Consider the following 21287-nt stretch of genomic DNA (forward strand, 5'->3'; position numbering starts at 1 on the left):
TTTTCTTACCACAGAGTTTTGTACCACCAAATGAAGGCTGTTTCTGTTTTCCTTAATTTTACATTATATTTTCATAATCTTACCATTGATATAAAAATGTTCATTAATCCAGCTATGTGCCATTCCTTTAAGGCCATTCTCTTTCAGTTTAGCTCTTATGTTGGCATTTTATGTGGTTTGCACGTTACCAACTTGAGATATAAAATTAGTTTTAGCGATGTATAATTGAATGGTTTGATTCTTCTTTTTCTGTATCTTTATGGTTCCTTATGTGAAACTCTGAACTACAAACTCTGAACTACAAAATTCCTTGCCTATCTATCTCTGAAGGATTTTTTTTTGCATAGCATGAGGGCATATAAAATCAGAAAGTTTAGGCTACAAGCTTCAGTGAGATCCCCCAGATTGTAGGAGACTGTAAGAATAGTATGTTAAGGATGTTTTGGAGGACTGATTGTCAAGGATGATGGATGATAGGTGGGTGAAGTGAGGCGTTCCCAAAGAAAAGGAAGGATTGAACTCTGATTAATAACAATACACACAGAGGCTTGAACCAGCAAGACTCTGGGAAGGGTGCATATAATAATAATCCCTGTCCACCCTCCGGCCCAGGTCGTTTTATTCACAAAAGAATTTTTTACACTGTGTTCGTAAGAACCAATCAGATTTCCTCTGAGCATTTCAACAAACCCCACATGGGGACAAAGTTACACTACAAAAGCTAATTAAGCATGCACTTCTGGGGTAAATAAAACAGAACTACAAAGGAGCCCATCCAGCAACCCCGGAGGTCATAAACAAGCAATATACATGATAAGAAGGATGGTAAGGAGGATAGAGATCATTATCACCTTTATGTGAAAATCTGTTTTCTGGCCCTAAGATTAACATATCAGAAAGGCTACATCAAAGAAGCTGCCCACTACCTTTTATGGCCCAGGATGCCTGCCTGGCGAAGCAGCTGGCAGCTGGTCTGTGTACGTGACTTGTCAAGCAGAGAGAAATGGAACAGGGATGCAGAGGTGTGGATTGATCAAAAATCATATCAAAATAGTTTAAACCCAGTCAACGCAATGTTTTCATTGATGACACAGATGGCTTACTCTATATTTGTTATAATTCCTCATAGCAATCCCACCTGATCACTACAGAGAAGCATGATTCCTGAGACTCCAGAGTACTGGGGTACAGAAGATAATGTAGGAAAGAAGATAAGGCAGTGAAGCCAGACAGTTTGAACCCCTTGACCTGTGACCCTTCTTTATGCATGCATGCATGATGTATCGTGCTTGAACACCACCATAAAAGCTTTTTAAAAATGTGACTTGAGGGCAGTTCCCTTAATTGGCAATTCTCTGAACAACTGGGTTAGGGAGGCGGCCCTATTTCAATAACTCCTCTAATAAATTGGGTCCCTACCGGATGCTGAGCTTCTATATCTCTCTTGGTTGTGTTTTTCCTTAAGGTGTTATATCTCACCTGGGCATAAACCATTAATAGGTGATTTAGGAGTAAATTCTCATCACAAACTCATCTCATCATCATTCTGACTCACTATCATTCACATTATTTCTGTGATGCACTAGCTTGAATTATAAAGGGGCTGTTTGTATCATTTAATATACATTTGTAGATATTGAAAGGTGTCTTTAGATGAGGTTGCCTCTGTTGTCTCTGTGCCCTTGGATTGTTCATCTGGTAGTTCTAAATATATTCTTGCTTTGGCTACCATAACCTTGAAAAACTCAAACTGAAAAAGTCTCCCTTTTGGAGGTGTTTCCTTCAACAATTCCCATGAGATTTTGCCTTCTTTTTCCTCTAAAGGTGCCATAATGTATTATTTTATGTATTTCATAGAATCATAGAATTGTAGAGTTGGAAAGACCCAAAGGGTCATGTAATCCAACCCCCTGCAATGCAGGAATTTCAGCTAAAGCTTCCATGGCAGATGGACATCCAACCTCTGCTTAAAAACCTCCAATAAAGGAAAGTCCATAACCTCACAAGGGAGTCCATTTCAAACAACTCTTATTATCAGAAAGTTCTTCCTGATGTTGAGGCAGAAAGGCATTTGTCCCAATTGAAATTCAGTTTGTAAGTGTGGATCCAGTTCTCCCATCTGCTAAGGCCATCTTGAACCCCTCCCTGTTTGGAGTCACCTCCAAATTTGATGACCATCCCTTGAATTCCCACAGACATATTGTTTATAAAAACAATTAACATCAAGGGGGACAGAATGGAACCCTGTGGAACCCCACCTGTCACTTGCTGATATGAAAACTTCCACAGGGAGACAAGAATTGCTTTCAGTATTCAATAGCAATCATGTGAGAATAATATTATACTGTACTATTATGAAAGGAAATGTAATTTGTGGCTTTCCTAGGGAACGTTTGATTCAGCCTTCACCTTAAAATTTGCAACCATGTGGAGAAACTAAAAATCAAAATCAAAATGGATAATTACATTATTTGAGATTTTCTCCTTATCAGCTGTTCCTTGTTGTTCAGCTCAGGTCTCAAGATAATTATGTAACATTTTGGGGAAAAGATGCAACCCAGTAGTCCAGCACTGGAAGTTAAAATAGAGAAGATCTCCACTGCCACCATGGATTTTCCCTTTGTGCTCAGGTAGGAAGGAATAAATGATAACCAAACACTGCAAAAGACAAACATGCTGAAAGTGATGAACTTGGCTTCATTGAAACTGCCAGGTAACTTTCTGGCAAGGAAAGCCACAGTGAAACTGACAAATGCCAGGAATCCCAGGTAGCCAAGCACACAGTAGAACATAATCACAGACCCCTCATTACATTCTAATACAATTTCTGAAGTGAAGGAGTGCATGTCAACATCTGGGAATGGGGAAGAGGTTGCAAGCCAAACAGTACAAATAAGTGCTTGCAGGAGGGAGCAGGAAAGAACAATGCAGCTGGCCAGACTCTTTCCCACCCACTTCCTCATTTTGGATCCAGGTTTGGTGGCCATGAAAGCCAGAACTACCGTGATGGTTTTTGCCAGCACACAAGCCACAGCCAATGAGAAGATGATGCCAAAAGCACTTTGTCGGAAGAGACACATCACCAGATGGGGTTCTCCAATAAACAGAAATGTACAAAGGAAGCAAAGCAGGAGTGAGATGAGGAGAGTATAGGTGAGATCCCGGTTGTTGGCTTTGACAATGGGAGTATTGTGGTATTTTATAAAAGTTGCTAGCACTACAGCTGTGATCATAGAATATGAAAGAGCTAAAGAGGCTAAACAAAGGCCCAAAGGTTCTTCATAAGACAAGAAGCTGACATCCTTTGGAATACATTGGTCTTGTCTTTCGTTTGGATATTTTTCATCTGTGCATTTATAACAATCAGTTGCATCTGAAAAAAGGATGGAATCTTTGTGTAGCTAGAAATTACAGCATCATGCAATAAACATATGGCTGTAATTATCCGGAGCTTTGGGCTGGGCTGTCATCAATATGCTGATGACACTCAGCTCTATCTGCTGATGGATGGCCACACCAACTCGGCCCCTTACACACTGACCAGATGCTTGGAAGCTGTGGCTGGATGGTTTCGTGGGAGCCGATTGAAACTAAATCCTTCGAAGACAGAGGTCCTATGGCTAGGTCGGGATAGCATGGGGATGAGGGACCAACTCCCTTCTCTTGCGGGGGCCCAATTAGTGCCATTGCCTTCCGTTAAGAGTTTGGGTGTAATCCTTGACGCCTCCCTTTCCATGGAGGCGCAAGTCACAGCAACAGCCAAGGCGACATTTTTCCACCTTCGCCGCATCAAGCAGTTGGTCCCTTACCTTTCCCGCCCCGACCTGGCCACAGTGATCCATGCGACAGTCATCTCCAGGCTTGACTACTGTAATTCGCTCTACGCGGGGCTGCCCTTGAAGCTGTCCCAGAAACTCCAGCGGGTACAGAATGCTGCAGCGAGGCTCCTCACAGGGTCTCTGCCATGGGAGCATATTCATCCAGTGCTTTTCAAGCTGCACTGGCTCCCGGTGGAGTACAGGGTCAGATTTAAGGTGCTGCTTTTGACCTTTAAAGCCCTTCACGGCCTAGGACCCTCGTACCTACGGGACCGCCTCGCCTGGTATGCCCCACGGAGAGCCTCAAGGTCCATAAATAACAACACCCTAGTGGTCCCAGGCCCTAAGGAAATTAGATTGGCTTCAACCAGAGCCAGGGCCTTTTCAGCACTGGCCCCAACTTGGTGGAACGCTCTGTCTCATGAGACCAGGGCCCTGCAGGATCTGATTTCTTTCCGCAGGGCCTGTAAGACAGAGTTGTTCCGCCTGGCCTTTGGATTGGAGCCAATTTGATTCCCTCCCCCCTTTTTTCTTTTTTCTTTTCCTTCTCCTGCAATGAGGCTTCATTTTAATATTTTAATGTTCCATTATTTTAATGTTGTATTTTATTTTTGTTTTTAAGTTGTAATCACTCATCTTGTTTTTATTATTGCTTGTAAGCCGCTCTGAGCCCGGCCTTGGCTGGGGAGGGCGGGGTATAAATAAAAAATTATTATTATTATTATTATTATTATTATTATTATTAATCTTTTAATGCCTTTGTAAATCAGATATTTGAGTATTTTAATATACTTGAGATCAGGCTTGGCTGTTGTTGCAGGTTTGGTTTGGAGGCCCATTAAAGCAAAAGTACTTGTCCCCACAGTCCTAAGATGGCGAGACTCACAGCACTGACTGCATCAACACATCAGATCTCATTTCTCCATTGGTCACAGCTTTGAATGTAGCACAAATCTGGCATTTCTCTGTCTCTCAGCTTTTCAGCCTTCTGCCTGCTTCCAGCTCAGCTCTCTCACACCACATTGGCTATGATTCTCTACCTACCCGTCAGGTGAGTTGCCAGACGTCCCATCCATTTGCCCAGAAAGTACTATTTGTACTGGCCAGATTACAATAATGATATTGTAACCCATATCGTTATTTTAGGATGGGGGTCTTAGTGCCCAGCCACAGCCTAAATAATTAAAGGGATGTTTATGAAGGTGCTTAAGTGACACACTAAGGTCATTATCTTACAACTGCCCAGTTAGCAATGGAATCTTTCAACGCACCATTACCTCCAAACCCACAACAATATTCAAGGCTAAGCTCAAGTATATTACAATACTTAAATGTCTGATTTAAGAAGACATTAAGACATTACAACCATATGTTTTTGAATGTTGCACTAGAAATTATCCACTGGTGCACAAAAGAAAGCCAGGACAATCTATGTAAGGAAATTAAGCTCCACTCTGTTGAGAGAGAGAGAATTGTCTGGTTTTGAATCATAGAATCATAGAATCATAGAATCATAGAATCATAGAATCATAGAATCATAGAATCATAGAGTTGGAATAGACCACAAGGGCCATCGAGTCCAACCCCCTGCCAAGCAGAAAACACCATCAGAGCACTCCTGACATATGGTTGTCAAGCCTCTGCTTAAAGACCTCCAAAGAAGGAGACTCCACCACACTCCTTGGCAGCAAATTCCACTGTTAAAAGGCATGGAAAAGTGTTTCTTCAGCTGATATGCTGCTGCTAAAAAAGAAACCCAAGTCTCCATGTCCAATTATTAAAAGGAAGCTGAGCAACATCTGTCTGGTAATGCTGTTACCTTTCTGTTCTGAAATCTTTCCTTCTGGGCATGGAATGCAATCATAGCAGCAAAATGCCTCGCCCTCCTTCACTTTCATGCAAGAACCAGGGTAACAACTCTCACTGCACACAGATAGAGGCTGTGCCTAAAGTGTAAGTGAAAGGGGTTAATGATAATCTTGATGATAAGGAGCTTGGAACCCTTAAAATCTAGAGCAATTCTCGAAAGTTACACAACAGTCACAAAATCCAGCATTTAAAAGGGGCAGTAGAGTATTCTTCAAAATTGTCCCTACCTGGTTAAATTCCCTGTGCCATCTTATAGCATCCTCATTGATTTTGAACGCTTGGTCTGGAGGAGCTTGGGGATCCAGCCTCCCAACTTTCACTCTATGAAAGGATTGGTTTGCGTGGAAAATCCAATTCATGATATCAAAACCAGCTGCTAACTCCCCATTCTGGTCAAAGGAAACTTTTTCCCCTGCACTGTTGTTAAATGAGACACCTTTCAAAAACCGGTGGAGCTGAATTTAAAGGGAAAGAGCAGGAATTAGAAAATTCTGCAACTTGAGCTTGTATGCAAAATGATAAATGTGACATAGATTCCATTTTTGCAAGGTTTCCCAAACAGAACATATTATGAATGCTATTTTCATTAAAATCCATATTTTGGGGCTCACATTCCCCCAAATACATGTTCCTTTTTTGTTCACAATATTTGATTGGAGAACAACACTGTAAAATTAGAAGAATTTCAGATTTCAGAGGAAAGCTGCATTTAACTTTCTGTATTCGGTAGGGAAGTGTAGATTTGTATGCATTCAAATATGCACAGAATGACTTTTCCTCTATCTCTAATATTCATTACCTGCCAAAGGCTTTGGCCCCGACATTTCTGCATGCCTCTGTTCTTCATTACGCTGTGCTTGAGACTAGATGAGGACATAGCATGTAAAGCATGAGCCATAACATAGACAGCATTGTAGATACTGTAGCTGTGGGAGGCCATGCTCATTTCAAAAAAAGACGCAGGGAGTCTCTCCAGCTTCTCTTCCCCAGTGCAAATGTCTCCATCAACCTTAACCGCATCTGTATTTGGGAATACACAGCCAAAGGCCTGTTGCCAGAAGTCCTTGATAAAACCATCTCCTGTGGTGCTGGATGGGTTTCTGCTTCTAACAAATTCTTGAAATCCTGGTAGATCATTGGCGTGAATTGTAAAGGAGAGAGATCCATGGATTATTTCTGTATCCCAAGTCCTCTGATAGACCATTGAAGTGAGGTCAGTCTGGGCTGTTATTATCCACACTATACCTTTTGACTTCTTCTTTATATGTTCTTGTCCTGACAGATATGGAAACCATCTCAAGAACACAATCCCATAGGATTCTCCATATGCTACCACTACATGGGCTTCACCATCTATGATTTTGTCATGTATTTTACCCCCCCTGGTGAACATGTCATTAATATCTGTGACAATGGTAAACGATTGACTTCTTTCTACGAAGGCAAAGCAGATACCACTCTGAGAAAAAGGCGGAACCACACTTTGCACAAATCTTTCTCCATTGTCATTATCCATAGTTAGGAGTCCAATCCACGTCCACCTGAAATGCAGAAGCAAAGAAAGAATTCCTGCAAACTGACTGTCTTCTCTGGGCACCATCTGGTAGAAAGGGATGCCTGGCGTTTTATCATTCATCACTGGAGCAGGGCCATAGATGAGCTAAAGAAAAGAGCAGAGAGGAAAGAATGGGATTGTATTGCTATGAATCTGGAGGAGGAAGTAGGTTGTATGCCTACATATATAAGAGTCTTAAAGTAAGGGTGCCAGACGTCCTGGGGACAGTTCTCGTACAAACCAGTCCCCATACAAAATACATTGAAGTTGAAAAGTGTCCCCAGATTCATTGAAAAAAATCTGGTAACCTTACCTTAAAGGGTCTTAACTGCAAGAACTAACAGGTTTTGAGATCTAAGGAAGAATTCAAGTGGTTAAATAGCCAGACAGGCTTCTTTGTTGAGGTAACAAATGGTCTGTGTCAGATAACAAATGGGTTATTTCACAGCTGAGATTTGACATTTATAGGATGGAATGACCATGAATTTATATTACTCTGTGTATACCAAAAAAACAAAAAAATGAATTGTGAAAAAGTACTAAAACTGTCTAATTACAAAAAGAACCAGTGCTTTTTTTCTGGGGATACTCAATGGTACATAGGTAAACTTTTCTCTCTCCGCATGTTAACATTGCGGCATTTTCTGTAACAACCTCATGGTGAGTACTGGCACCTTTTTTCTCAAAAAATGGGAAAAAAGCACTGCATAGAACAACAAATGCACACACAAAAGAGACCCATCATACCTGTGGAATCTTGTAAATATCCACCAGTGTTGCCACTTGAAGTGAGGTTGGGGGGTCCAGTCCCCCAATGACCCCAATCAGGTTAGTTTGGACATCACAGTTGTAATTTGGAACAAAGCCTCCCAGGGTGTATATGAGTAGCATTGTAGCATGGTAGGTCCACTTGTCAGTGAAATAGCTGTCATAGATGTGGAAGCCCAAGGTGACATTGTGTAAGAGCTGAGGGTTTTCATTGATCTCTTTTACTGCAAATGCCAAGGCCAGGATGTGCTGATAATTCTTAGGTACTGCACTAGAAGGTAAGTTGTATTCGGAATCATAAGGAACCATCACATGTTGTGAAAAGTATTGCAAATGTTATAAAAATAATGTATTCTATATCTTATCTCATTATTCATATTCATATAACAACTTTCTTGAGGTAACCTTACCTTTCGGTGGCCCATACAAAGTTTAAAACAACAACAACCAAATATTACCATTGTTCATCAAAACATATGCTTTCCTATTCTTTATCAGTAAAGTAGCAATTCAGAGCAGGGTGTTCCAGAATGGTATAATTTAAGATCTTCAGGATGTGAAATTTCATACAAATGACTGGGCATAGCTTTCCCTCTTTTTTTTTAAAAAAAACAGTTGTTTCTTTGGATAGTTTATAACCTTTCAAAAGAAATAATTCATGGAATAAAAATTAAGACTGATAACGGATAATAGCTTTAAAATATTATAGTTAAGCCCTTACGCAAGCTCTTCAGGCAAAGGTGATGGGGGTTTTTCCATGAAGCTGATTGCACTGGAGATGATGAAAGTGTGGGAAGCGATAGCTCCAATGATTAGGTCTCCTGACTGGTGGTACTCATGAAGCGGAGGATCTGGATCATCAACCATGCACTTAATGATGTGCGCTTTGCTTACCATGTGAGGAAGCAGTACCAGAAGCAAGAGGAACAATAACAGCATTGTGGGCAGAAATGTTTTCTCCAGATGCAGATTTCTTATTTTTATCTCAAAAAGCTCAGAAATCAGACTGACACATTCCTGCCTAATAGTCTTTATTCCTAAACCTGTCCTAGATTTTTGGAAGGTATATTTATACAATTATTCAGAACTGTGCTATTAGTTTTGCTGGAGTCCACAGTAAACTGCACTGTAGTGCTGGAAAGTAGCTTGTTAATTAGAGTACTTTGGATAATTAAAAAGGAAGTAGTCACCAATTCAACAAGGAGCATTCCATGTGGAATTGCTGAGGACATGCTTTTCATGTCTGAAATCAACTTTTTCTTTTTATTTCTTTCAATCAGTTAAGGAGCTCAAGGGGCACCTGAATTGGCTGTGACAAACAAGAAATTTGTCCAGAGCCAAAGAAAAGGGGGTGTTTGATCATAGGAATGTCTTCTTGCAGAACAGGGGTACCCAAAGTGAATACTCCAGAAGTTGCTAGACCCCCCCCAACCCCATCGTAACTGACAACAGACTAGGCAGACAGAGGTTGATGGGATTTTGAGTACAAGATGGTGCCTATGCCTGCTTCAGGACACAGTCAGTAGCTAGAAGTTGGTGCCCATTGGAACTGGTATGGCAGAGAGACCAACTAGAGCTAATGAAAAGCAGAGCCAAAGTTAGTGATAAGCACGGTCAATTCTTACAGAATTGGGGGGGGGGCAACAATGAAGACAAGAGTGGAATTCACACAGCTAAATAACATCATATGAACTGCAAATCTGCCAACAGAACATTTTCCTCTTTTGTGTTGTCCAGGCATATACGCACCCGCACGTGTGTGTGCGCACACACACACACACAGAATAAACCAGTACAGTGGTACCTCAGGTTACATTCACTTCAAGTTACATACGCTTCAGGTTACAGACCCCGCTAACCCACAAATAGTGTTTTAGGTTAAGAACTTTGCTTCAGGATGAGAACAGAAATCGTGCAGCGGCGGCAGCGGGAGGCCCCATTAGCTAAAGTGGTGCTTCAGGTTAAGAACAGTTTGAGGTTAAGAACGGACCTCCAGAACAAATTAAGTACTTAACCCGAGGTACCACTGTATAGGGAAGTTTTATGTTTTTATATATGTTGGAAGTTGCCCAGAGTGCCTGGAGCAATTTTCTTTTATTTTTATTTTTATTGTTATTATTTTCATGGAGGACAAAGTTACAGTCTTACCTTGCTTTTTGAACAGTTTAGTTCTCAAAAAAATTGGCTCCCAAACACCGCAAACCTGGAATTGTGTGTTCTGGTTTGCGAACTATTTTTGGAGGTTGAACGTCCAACGGGGCTTCCATGGTTTCCAACTGGCTGCGGGAGCATGCTGCAGCCAATGAGGAGCCACGCTTTGCTTTACTAATGTTTTGGAAGTCAAACAGAATTCTGGAACGGATTGCATTCAACTTCCAAGGTACAGCTTTAGATGATATGTAATGAAGTTGTACTCACAGTAGGCATGTTGAAATTAATTATCTTGGTGATGTCAGGTCCGTTAATTCCAATAGATCTACCGATACTTTGAATAAAACTTAACTGAATGCCATTCATTATTTCATTATTTCTACTGCCTAAGCTGATATCCCTGATGGAAACCAGCCGTCACATATATCAGTGGTGGGGGAACAAGAGCAGGAAACAGTTATTTTGTTCAAATCCTGTTCATGAGCTTCATATAGGTATCTGATTCGACATCCAAAAAGTATATGGACTTAGATGTGTCTTTGGTCTGCTCTGTTTGTGTTCTCTTTTCTTTGCTATTTTAAAATGTTTATTTGTTAAGTGATTGTTACTATTTATATACTGTTACTATTTATTTATTTTTGTTGTTAAAAGAAATGTATTTTTCTCATATATAATAAACTTCAGAGGCATTACCAGTCTTCATTCCCTGCTCATATCATTTTTCATTACATATTTTACAGGATCAGCAAAGAATAGGGCAATAAAGAAAAATATACATAAAACTCTGAGAAGAGCAACTACTGTTTGTTTTGAGAGATTTGTGGCATACTTTTGGGTCTGATTACATCTTTTCTTCTTTCAGACACGAATGACTATTATAAATGCACCAGTAAAGATTATCCAAACTGGAAACAGAATGTGTGTATTCCCAAAGATTTACCATAACATTATTATTTTATGAATAACCTTTGAGAATCTGCTTCTCTACTCAGCCCACCCTCCCCCAAATTCCAGATGCTGATATTAAGTCAGTTGCTGAAGAAATTGTATTACAATGTAATGAGGGGTCTGCTTTACTGGCCATCGCCAGTTTTCTGTGACTTTCCTTACCAGGAAATTACCAGTGCAAGTAGATAAATAGGTACCGCTTGCCAGCGGGAAGGTAAACGGCATTCCGTGTGCTGCGCTGGCTCGCCAGATGCAGCTTTGTCACGCTGGCCACGTGACCCGGAAGTGTCTCCGGACAGCGCTGGCCCCCGGCCTCTTGAGTGAGATGGGCGCACAAACCCCAGAGTCTGTCAAGACTGGCCCGTACGGGCAGGGGTACCTTTACCTTTACCTTTAAGTTTAAGATAAGTTGATCACTTTCAGCATGTTGGTCTTCTGCTGTTTGTGGTTATCCTTTGTTCCAACCTATCTAAGCTCCAAGCCAAGATTGATGGTTGCTGTGAAGATTTTTTCCAGGCCTACCAAGGCTGGCTTGCTGTATTGCATCTTTTCTCCAAAATGTTACCTTTACCTACATTATTGTCTTGTGGCTGGAACTAAGCAATATGGGACAGTTCATAAGAAGAATGAACTGAAAAAAATGAGTCTCTGTCCCTTCAGTGGATCTTTTTGAGGCACATTAATTGTTTTTAAGTTCTAAAAATCTGATGGTAGTTATCTTAGAAGGAAACTCTCAGAGGCATTCTCATATACAATAGAATTCACTTTTTGAATCAAAGCATTTCAGCAATGGGTCCAATGAATCTCTCCTATGAAAGACAAGAAAAGAAAGGGGGAGATAAAGGGAAGTTCTCTTTCTGCACATAACTGTTGCATTATGGGGAAGCATTGCTTCTTTTCTCTTGCATTCTGGGAAGTTTTGCTTATAAGCTTTTCTCAGCATCTGCACACACTGTACAACCTGTTCTAAATACCAAGACATTCCCTCATTGCTAAGTTCATGAAAAACACTATGACCTGTATTTAATACACAGCTGAGCACATCTACGGAATTCACTTATTATATTCTTTCATGTTATGATCAATCATTAGTAATTGTTTTAGTCATGCTATATCAATATTTAGTTATAATTTAATTAGGAGGTTTCATGCCTGTCTAGTTCTGTGCTCCTTTTCCCAGCCTTTAATCTATTGGTGATTAATGTTCACATGTAATTCCCGCCTTGTACTTATGTTAACCAATCAGCAACAAGTTGCTTTGTGTTTGTATCAACCAATCAGCCACAAGCACATCTGTGGCAATGTTTGTAATATTCAATAAAAGAGAGTTCCTGGGGCTCGCCCTGGCAGACGACTCTCTCATGACACCTGCAACTCGTCTGTCGTGGTTTCATTCCAACAAACCTCAGTGATAGAAGCTGATACAATTTCAACATTCTCTGCATAAAGTATTTCCTGTACGTTTGATTCCTCCTTTCCATGTATTTATCTGGAACAGGAAATGACAATGTTCATGGGCCCTTTTCATTTACCCCAGGCTTCCTCAACCTCGGCCCTCCAGATGTTTTGAGACTACAGTTCCCATCATCCCTGACCACTGGTCCTGCTAGCTAGGGATCATGGGAGTTGTAGGCCAAAAACATCTGGAGGGCCGAGGTTGAGGAAGCCTGATTTACCCTAATTAATTAATTATGCATGAACACTTAAAAGCTATTAAATGGGTGGATTATTTTCAGAAACTACTTTCATTATTGTGAACAGCATCAGTTGCAATGGTGCTAAGAAACATAGCTGCACCAACCACACTCTAACAGTGAGTGGAGGACTGACAACCCTCTGGAACAGAGGCTTAGACATTTTCTCTGCTCATTTTCCATGTCTCCCACTCTAAAGAAGATACTTGTAGAACATCATCTAAGCCCCCTAGTTTAGTGCTGCTACAGGATGCCCATAAATCACAATTATGAGCAATATGTTTGCATTTGTGAATGAGAGTTTGCCATGACTCCCTCTCATTCAAGGAACTGAAACACTCTTATTTTCAATCTTTCCATTTATAAAATCAATCAAAAGCTAGTTTAAAAAACATGAATCTTCTATCTAGTCCCACACCAAAGACTTGTATTTCCCGAGTTCTTTCCTTGCCATAGGCCAGTCCAAGCCCACCATGATTATTTCTGTTCAAATAAGTTCAAAACTTCTGCTAACACGCAAGAATTATTATCTTCTTCAAATCCACAATTCCCTGACTTTGGCTTGGCAATTACTTCACCCATTAATTATCATAAAGAGTGTAATCAATTCTGCTGCTTGTAAAAAAAAAAAAAAAGCCCTAAGGCATTGAAGTTAAAATTAAAATCAAGAAATCATATTGTATGTGAAGGATGTCATAAATATACCTTCTTGCATTCAGAGAAAGGTTTAGGCACTAGAAACAGGAACTATACTATGATTACTGATATTTGTGTTCAGGGAAGAACCTACAAATATAGTAGAATAATGAGCATTTCTGCTTAGCATAATGGCATTAGTGGTTTTGCTGCTGGTACTGCTTCCCCATATAACATCTGAAACTCACATTCGTATGTGCAGGGTCCAGCACCCACCTCAGCCTGTTCACAGATACTATCAGAATGGAGACCTCATCATTGGTGTCATTGCTTCTCAGAGCTTCATTGTCTCTAGCTCAATAGACTTCACCAAACAGCCGCCTCCAACATTGAATGAAGACTTAATGTGAGGAAGTGCTAACTTTTTCCATTTAAAAATATCCATTTCCTTCCTTTCCTTTTGCCACTTTTCTTTTCTTTTTCATTTTTGCTGGGAGGGGAGGTATTGCAGCAAGATCAGTTTTGGGAGTGTCAAGCTCCCAGTAGTGAATTATGGTGTTAGGTTGTAAAATTGCTGATACAATTAAATCTACACAAAAAAGGAGGGAAATAGACACTGATTTAATTTTAATTTAGAAGGCAAATGAGTTTGCTTCAAAATTTCTTTCTTTAGTTTGATTGAAATAATAGAAATCTATCAGTGCATGAAAGTGACTGCTTTTGTCTAGTTCATCATATGTAATATTCTTTCATTAAATCATTTTAGTTCCTCCATCCTCTGTTTTATTTCATCTTCTTGTACAATTCTGTCTCATTAAACTTTTTATTTTGTTATAAATATGTATAAATACCTATCTATGAAGGGTTAAGTAAAAAGAGGAAAAGGTAAGGCATTGGGTGACGACTGCTGACAGAATGTTATCAGTAGAAAGAATGTTGTATTAGAACACAATTCCAAAGACTGGATATGTTTGAGACTGCATTAAATCACATTTTCAAATTAATTTAAATCATATGGATCATTTTAGTGCATTCTACTCTAAATAGTACTTTTGCAGAAACGTATCAGTGTTGCATTTTTAATGATAAACAGTGATATTGGCAGCTGTTTAATATTTTTGTAATTTGTATTTGAATAAGCCTCTATACTGAAATAATCCTGATGATGACTAGGCAGATCAGAGTGGCATGTTCTTGTTCTTGTTATATCCTTCTGATACACAATGGAACTATCATTCTAGTATAGTACCTAATAATTACCAACACATCCTGGCCTTGGCCTTCTCAGTAAAGGAGATCAATGAAAACCCTCAGATCTTACCCAATATCACCCTGGGCTTCCACATTTATGACAGCTATTTCAATGCCAAGGCGACCTATCATGCCACTATACTACTTACTTCAACTCTGGAGAGATTTGTCCCCAATTACATATGCAATATCCAGAATAATCTAATAGCAGTCATTGGGGGACTGGACTCCGAAATCTCCCTTCATGTGGCAAATGCCTTGGATATTTACAAGATTCCACAGGTAGGATGTACATGTGTGTTGATGTTGTTGTTGTTGTTGTTGTTGTTGTTGTTGTTGTTGTTGTTGTTGTTATTATTATTATTATTATTATTATTATTATTATTATTAAGCTTCTTTATATGCATGACACCTAGTAAGAACAGATATGGCAGGTTGCTATCCCAAGGCACTTACCATATAACAAAACAGAACAGGGAAACAACAGAGCTTTGTATTGTATTTTACAGACACACCACACAACCCCTGAATGCAGCTTGTGGCCACTTGGACTAAGGGATAGGTAGTTCAAAGGCTTCTTAGAAATGTAAAATTTTGAGGAGGCTGGTAAAGAAAACAAGGAAGGTAGCTGCATGGATGTGAAGAAGTATTGTGGCTTGGGAGCAGAGGCTTGCATCTATCGTGTTAAATGTATGATATTGCCAACTGTTACTTGTCAAGCTTTTTAAAGAAGCAAACTGACCTTCTTTGCTCATGATTGTGTCCTTTAGCACAATCTTGTTCTTAATAAACTTCTCATTCAATAATGAGCTTCAGTTTTTTGATCTGAAGAATGATTTTCTGTTAAGAACAAAAAGTTAACGGAATGAGAGTGCCATTGTGTACTACTCACCAAGAGCAAGGGTGGGGAAACTAAAGTCTTCTAGATGTTGTTGGATCCTGACTCCCGTTATCCAATTATGAATGGTTTGGGTGATGAAAGTTGAAGTACAATAGCATCTGGAGAACCACAATTTCCCCATCCATGAACAAGAGCATTCCAGAAATTGTGAAAGCATTCTTTTAGCTTAGTCTTGGAGTGAGTTGTCTCTGGAGTGGCCCAACTATATCAGTCAAGGGGTATAAATAATATACTGTACAGCTATGTATACATCTAGGAAAGTAAATAATATTATCCATATGAGCCACAGTGTGTAGAAGGCAACCAAAATGCTTTGACAACCCATCAACTTGAAAATGATATTGGAACCATGACATTGATCCTGCAAATGAAATTCGAGTTTCTAATTGTATGAACTGTGAGTGGGCTGGTAACATCACACTAATGTTAAACAAAGCTAACAGGAAGGACTCTCCTTCATTGTAAGTTTTCAAGCTGAGGTTGGATGGCCATCTGCCATGGATGTTTTCTTTATTGCAGTGAGTGGACTATAAGACCCTTGGGGTCCCTTCTATGATTTTATAAGAAGTCATTTTTAATAGAATCATATTTACACTATCTCCTGACAAAGGTTTATAACCAGACATGTCCAAATCAAGAGGTTCAGGTTCAGGCAAAACATCTGAGAATGGCTTGTTAGGTAGCCACCCAACCCCTTCAAAATATGTAGAAAAAGAATTTCAAGCGTACACCTAACTTACAGTTTGATTCTAAGGACAATTGATATAAGTTACTGCAGAAATATAAGCATCTTATTTTCCACTTCCATTTTCCATTTATCTTTAGCTAACATACAGCCCTGCTCCAGTGATGAATGATAAAACTCCAGGCCTTCCATTCTACCAGATGGTCCCTAATGAAGCCATTCAGTATACAGGGATTCTTTCTTTACTTCTGCATTTTGGGTGGACATGGATTGGGCTTGTTGTTATGGATACCTCAGATGGAGAAAGATTTGTGCAAACTGTAGTTCCACTGTTTTCCCAGAATGGGGTCTGTTTTGCTTTCATAAAAAGAATTCCAATATTGACTTTTATTGCTGACATTAAGAATGTTCTAGAAGAGGGTGAAAAAATACATGATGTAGTGATGGGCAGCAATGCCAATGTATTGGTTGCCTATGGGGAATCATATTCCTTGGCATTTTTTAGATTTCTTCCATATATAGCACAACAAGAACACATGACAGGTAAATTAAAAGGTAAAGTCTGGATAGGAACAGCACAGGTGGAACATACTTCATTTGTTTATCAAAAGTCATGGGATGATGAACTATTCTATGGTGCTCTTGCCTTCAGAATTCACTCCAATGACATCCCATGGTTTCACGAATTTGTTGAGAGCATAAATCCATTCAGCAGGACAGGAGATGGTTTTATCAGGGACTTCTGGCAAAGTGCCTTTGGCTGTGAATTTCCAATTCATGCTCTGGATGAGGAGAAGGGGGACTTTTGCACTGGGAAGGAGAAACTGGAAAGCCTCCCTCATTCTTTTTTTGAAATGGGCATGACTGGCCATAGCTACAGTATCTACAATGCTGTTTATGTTGTGGCCCATGCTTTGCATAAAATGTCCTTCACTAGACTCAAACGAAGTGCAGTGGTGAAGAAAGATGGACTGAAACATCAAAAACAACTTTCATTGCTGGTAAGGAACTTAAAGTTCGCTTGTAGATGAACAGAATATTTTGAGTGAAATAATAGATCATAATGTGCAAACTAAATTCTTTGTGATCTCACATTTTCATCTTAATTCTAGCTCCCACAATCCTGAATGAAAACAAAAAAGTTCAACTTTCATTCAGCAATCTTTTTTCTTCTTCCTGGTGTCTATGAGCTTAACATTAGCCCAGATCATACTGCTGCACCTTTGGCTCACATTGTATCACCTCCTGTGTTATTTAGTGTAGTGATTGACAGACTCCATCTTCCCACATCTTCACAGAAATGAAATAGTGTTATTTCAATAGCTTAAATTGATGAATAGGTTGGTGAAATATTTTCATGTGCACAGCAATTCAAACTATTTCAAACTATTTAGTTTGAAAGATCCAACCCCATCACTCTTGATCAGGAAAAAATGTTCAAGCATTAGTGGGTTTAAACAACTGCAACAACAACAAAATCTTTTAATTGTGACCTATTTTGTGAGGTTGCTTTATTTTGACAACTGCCACAAATTTTCTTTGGTATGCCTTTCATTGCAGCTCCATCATTCCCTTAGACGTATCTCATATAACAACAGCTTTGGGGAAATGGTTTCCTTTGACAATAACAGACAGTTTGTAGCTGGATTTGATGTTACCAACTGGGTTAATTCTGGAGACAAACCTGTAGTGAAAGTTGGGAAGATGGATCCCAAGGCTCACTCAGGCCAAGCGTTCACCATCAGCGAAGATGCCATTACATGGCACAGCTGGTTTAACCAGGTAAGATTCACCATCCAGCAATTTGGTATCTATTCTTTAATACTTGAATGAGAAGAAAGTCTCTGTCTTTGTGTATGAATGTATGTGTGTGTGTTTGTGTGTACTCTTAAATATTTGCTAAATAAGGGCAAACTCCAAAAAAGGGGAATTAATGTGAATAGAAGCACAATAAATAGAAATGTATGGAAACATATATCAACTGACGACTTGAAAATGATTATTTATTTTGAATACATGATGGGCCTCAGCTCGTATATCCCAAGAGTAGCACAGTATTATACAGAGGTTGTCAAACTAAGGCTCACAGGTCGGATACGGCCCACCCGGCTCGTTAATCCAGCCCACGAACCTTGCGGACCCTGCCGCCCTCTCGGTCAGTCCCCGCACTAAGAAGGGGCAGAAGCCTCTCCACATGGAGAATGACTTCCATGACACGGCATGGCTTCTGATTGGCTGCAGGAAACTCCTGCAGCTAATCAAAAGCCATGGATGCCTCTGGGCACTGCCCCTTCCTTCCCACTGAGGCGGCCAAGTAGGAGGAATCGGTGGCAGCGCGGAGGCTGCCCTGGTCAGCGGCATCAGGGTGCCATCTCTTCCTTCCCGCTGAGGCGGCTGAGTAGGAGGAAGCGGCTGAGCGGGAAGTAGCAGCAGCATGGAGCCTGCCTCCGCTGCCCAGGCAAGTGGCATGGGCTCTGTGCCCCGCCGACACAGAGGATGCCGAAGCTGGTGAAGACGAGGCAGCATTGGCGGCTGGGGCATGAGTGACATAGGCGGGGGGCCTTTCAGGAGAGGGGTGCTTTTGGGAGGTGGTGGGTCCAGCCCTCCACAAGGTCTGAGGGACAGTGGACCAGCCCCCTCCTGAAAAAGTTTGTTGACCCCGGTATTATAGGATGAAACCATGGAATAGTGAATCCCATGGAGATCTGCAGCCCCAGTAAAGGTCTTCTTTCTTTTTTTATGACTAGACACAACCTGTTTCTGTGTGTACTGAGAGTTGCCATCCTGGTTCCAGCAAGAAAGTGAAGGAGGGGGAGCCATTTTGCTGCTATGATTGCATCCCATGTCCAGAAGGGAAGATTTCAGATAAGGATGGTAAGAAATAGACTTTACAAAGATTAGGTCCAACCCCACATAGCATACAAACTTATTTTTGTTTTCTTCTGTTTGGACTGGATGTGAACCTGAAGAAGAATAAATAATTTGTATTACTCTGGGGATTCATGTGCCCCTCCTTATACTACTCATATTCAAAAAGGCATCATTCAGTGTTCAGCTGGGATACATAAAGGCAAACACGTATATGGAGATAAAGGTAAAGGTAAAGGTACCCCTGCCCGTACAGGCCAGTCGTGACCGACTCTGGGGTTGCGTGCTCATCTCACTTAAGAGGCCGGGAGCCAGCGCTGTCCGAAGACACTTCCGGGTCATGTGGCCATTGTGACGAAGCTGCTCCAGCACCAGCGCAGCGCACAGAAACGCCGTTTACCTTCCCGCTATAAAGCGGTACCTATTTATCTACTTGCACTTAAGGGTGCTTTCGAACTGCTAGGTGGGCAGGAGCTGGGTCACACCTCCATTCCTGGCCTCTGTGTGATCAAAAGAAAAATATGAAGGAACCTTGTCAGTGCATTTGCCGGAACATGTTTATAAGCTTCCTTGTGAAGAAGAGCCCTGATAAGGCCACATTCCTGATGATGGGGATACTTGTAAGCATAAAAGCAAATGCATTTACACATCATTCAAAGAGTTTTCCCCATCTCATGTTGTGTTCTCAGAGCCCTTGTGAAGCAGAACACCACAGGATTGAACCTTCCTGCTCTCAGAACGATGATTTCTACTCGCTATATCTTTTCTACACACACAAACCATTTATTCTTCTTGCTATAAGCTACCTCAATTATTTTAAATGTATGTGTCAGGTATAAATAACAAATTCATTATGAACTTCTATCTTGAAAAAAATTGGCCTCTATATCTATCATCTATCATCTATCAATCATCTGTCTATCATCTTTGGTGAGATGTGTATAACTTATCTAAAAGGGAAATAACTATTTTTTTCAGATTTGAGTGATTGTTATGAATGCACAGATGAAAATTATCCAAACAAAAACAGAGATTTGTGTATTCCCAAGAATGTAAGCTACCTGACATTTGAAGAGCCTTTGGGAATCACTTTAGCCTGTTTGTCTCTTTCATTGTGTTTGATCACAGCTCTTGTCCTAGTGACCTTTATGAAGCACCATGACACCCCTATTGTCAAAGCCAACAACCGGGACCTCACCTACATTCTCCTTATCTCCCTCCTACTCTGCTTCATTTGTGCATTGCTATTCGTTGGCAAACCTTGGAAAGTGACATGTCTCCTCCGGCAAACTGCTTTTGGCATCATCTTCTCTGTGGCTGTTTCTTGTGTGCTGGCAAAAACCATCACAGTTGTCCTGGCTTTCATGGCCACTAAGCCAGGATCTAGGGTGAAGAAATGGATTGGGAAAAGCCTTGCCTACTCCATTGTCATCTCCTCTTCTGTCATTCAAGCTGGCACCTGCCTTGTGTGGCTGGCAACCAATCCTCCATTCCCAGATGTTGACATGCACTCTGTGTCTGATGAAATTATACTCGAATGTAATGAGAACTCTGTGACTATGTTTTACTGTGTTCTTGGCTACCTGGGCTTCCTGGCTATTGTTAGTTTCACTGTAGCTTTCCTTGCCAGGAAGTTACCTGACAGTTTCAATGAAGCCAAGTTTATCACTTTCAGTATGCTGGTCTTCTGCAGTGTTTGGTTATCTTTTGTTCCAACTTACTTGAGCACTAAAGGGAAATACATGGTAGCAGTGGAGATCTTTTCTATCTTAACCTCTAGTTCTGGGCTGCTGGGCTGTATCTTTTCTCCAAAATGTTACATTATTTTGTTGAGGCCTGAGCTGAATAACAGGGGCCTGCTAATAAGAAGAAAGTCTTAAAGAACGTACTTGTCTGTGTTTTGGTTATTGCCTACGATACAGTGGTGTTTGTTGCATTTATATAATGTATTATCATGTGTTGCTGTAAGAAACAGCATTATGAATATATGCCAACTCACTTGCCTCAAGACTCTTTTCCAAATTCTTCATGAATTCCATAAATTCCACAGACTTTAAACATTTGGATTCATAGAAGTTCATGTTAAATGCATTTTTGGATAAGTCAGACATATAATGCCCTCATCCAATGTATTTATTTATTT

General features: G+C 40.4%; 1 protein-coding gene across 1 annotated transcript; it reads left to right on the forward strand.

Annotated features, from left to right (window-relative positions):
* Window positions 1–2599: 2599 nt before the first annotated feature.
* On the forward strand, window positions 2600–21024 carry LOC309516523 (vomeronasal type-2 receptor 26-like; the record flags this gene model as incomplete). The annotated part of the gene is made up of 5 exons (XM_082195287.1): window positions 2600–2630; window positions 16417–17277; window positions 17837–18058; window positions 19024–19150; window positions 20123–21024. The coding sequence occupies exons 2-5, from the start codon at window positions 16441–16443 to the stop codon at window positions 21022–21024; spliced, it is 2088 nt and encodes a 695-aa protein (XP_082051413.1). The 5' UTR covers window positions 2600–2630; window positions 16417–16440.
* Window positions 21025–21287: the final 263 nt, after the last annotated feature.

This window comes from Podarcis vaucheri (assembly GCF_965113315.1).
Source record: "Podarcis vaucheri genome assembly, chromosome: 13".
Lineage (NCBI taxonomy): Eukaryota > Metazoa > Chordata > Lepidosauria > Squamata > Lacertidae > Podarcis > Podarcis vaucheri.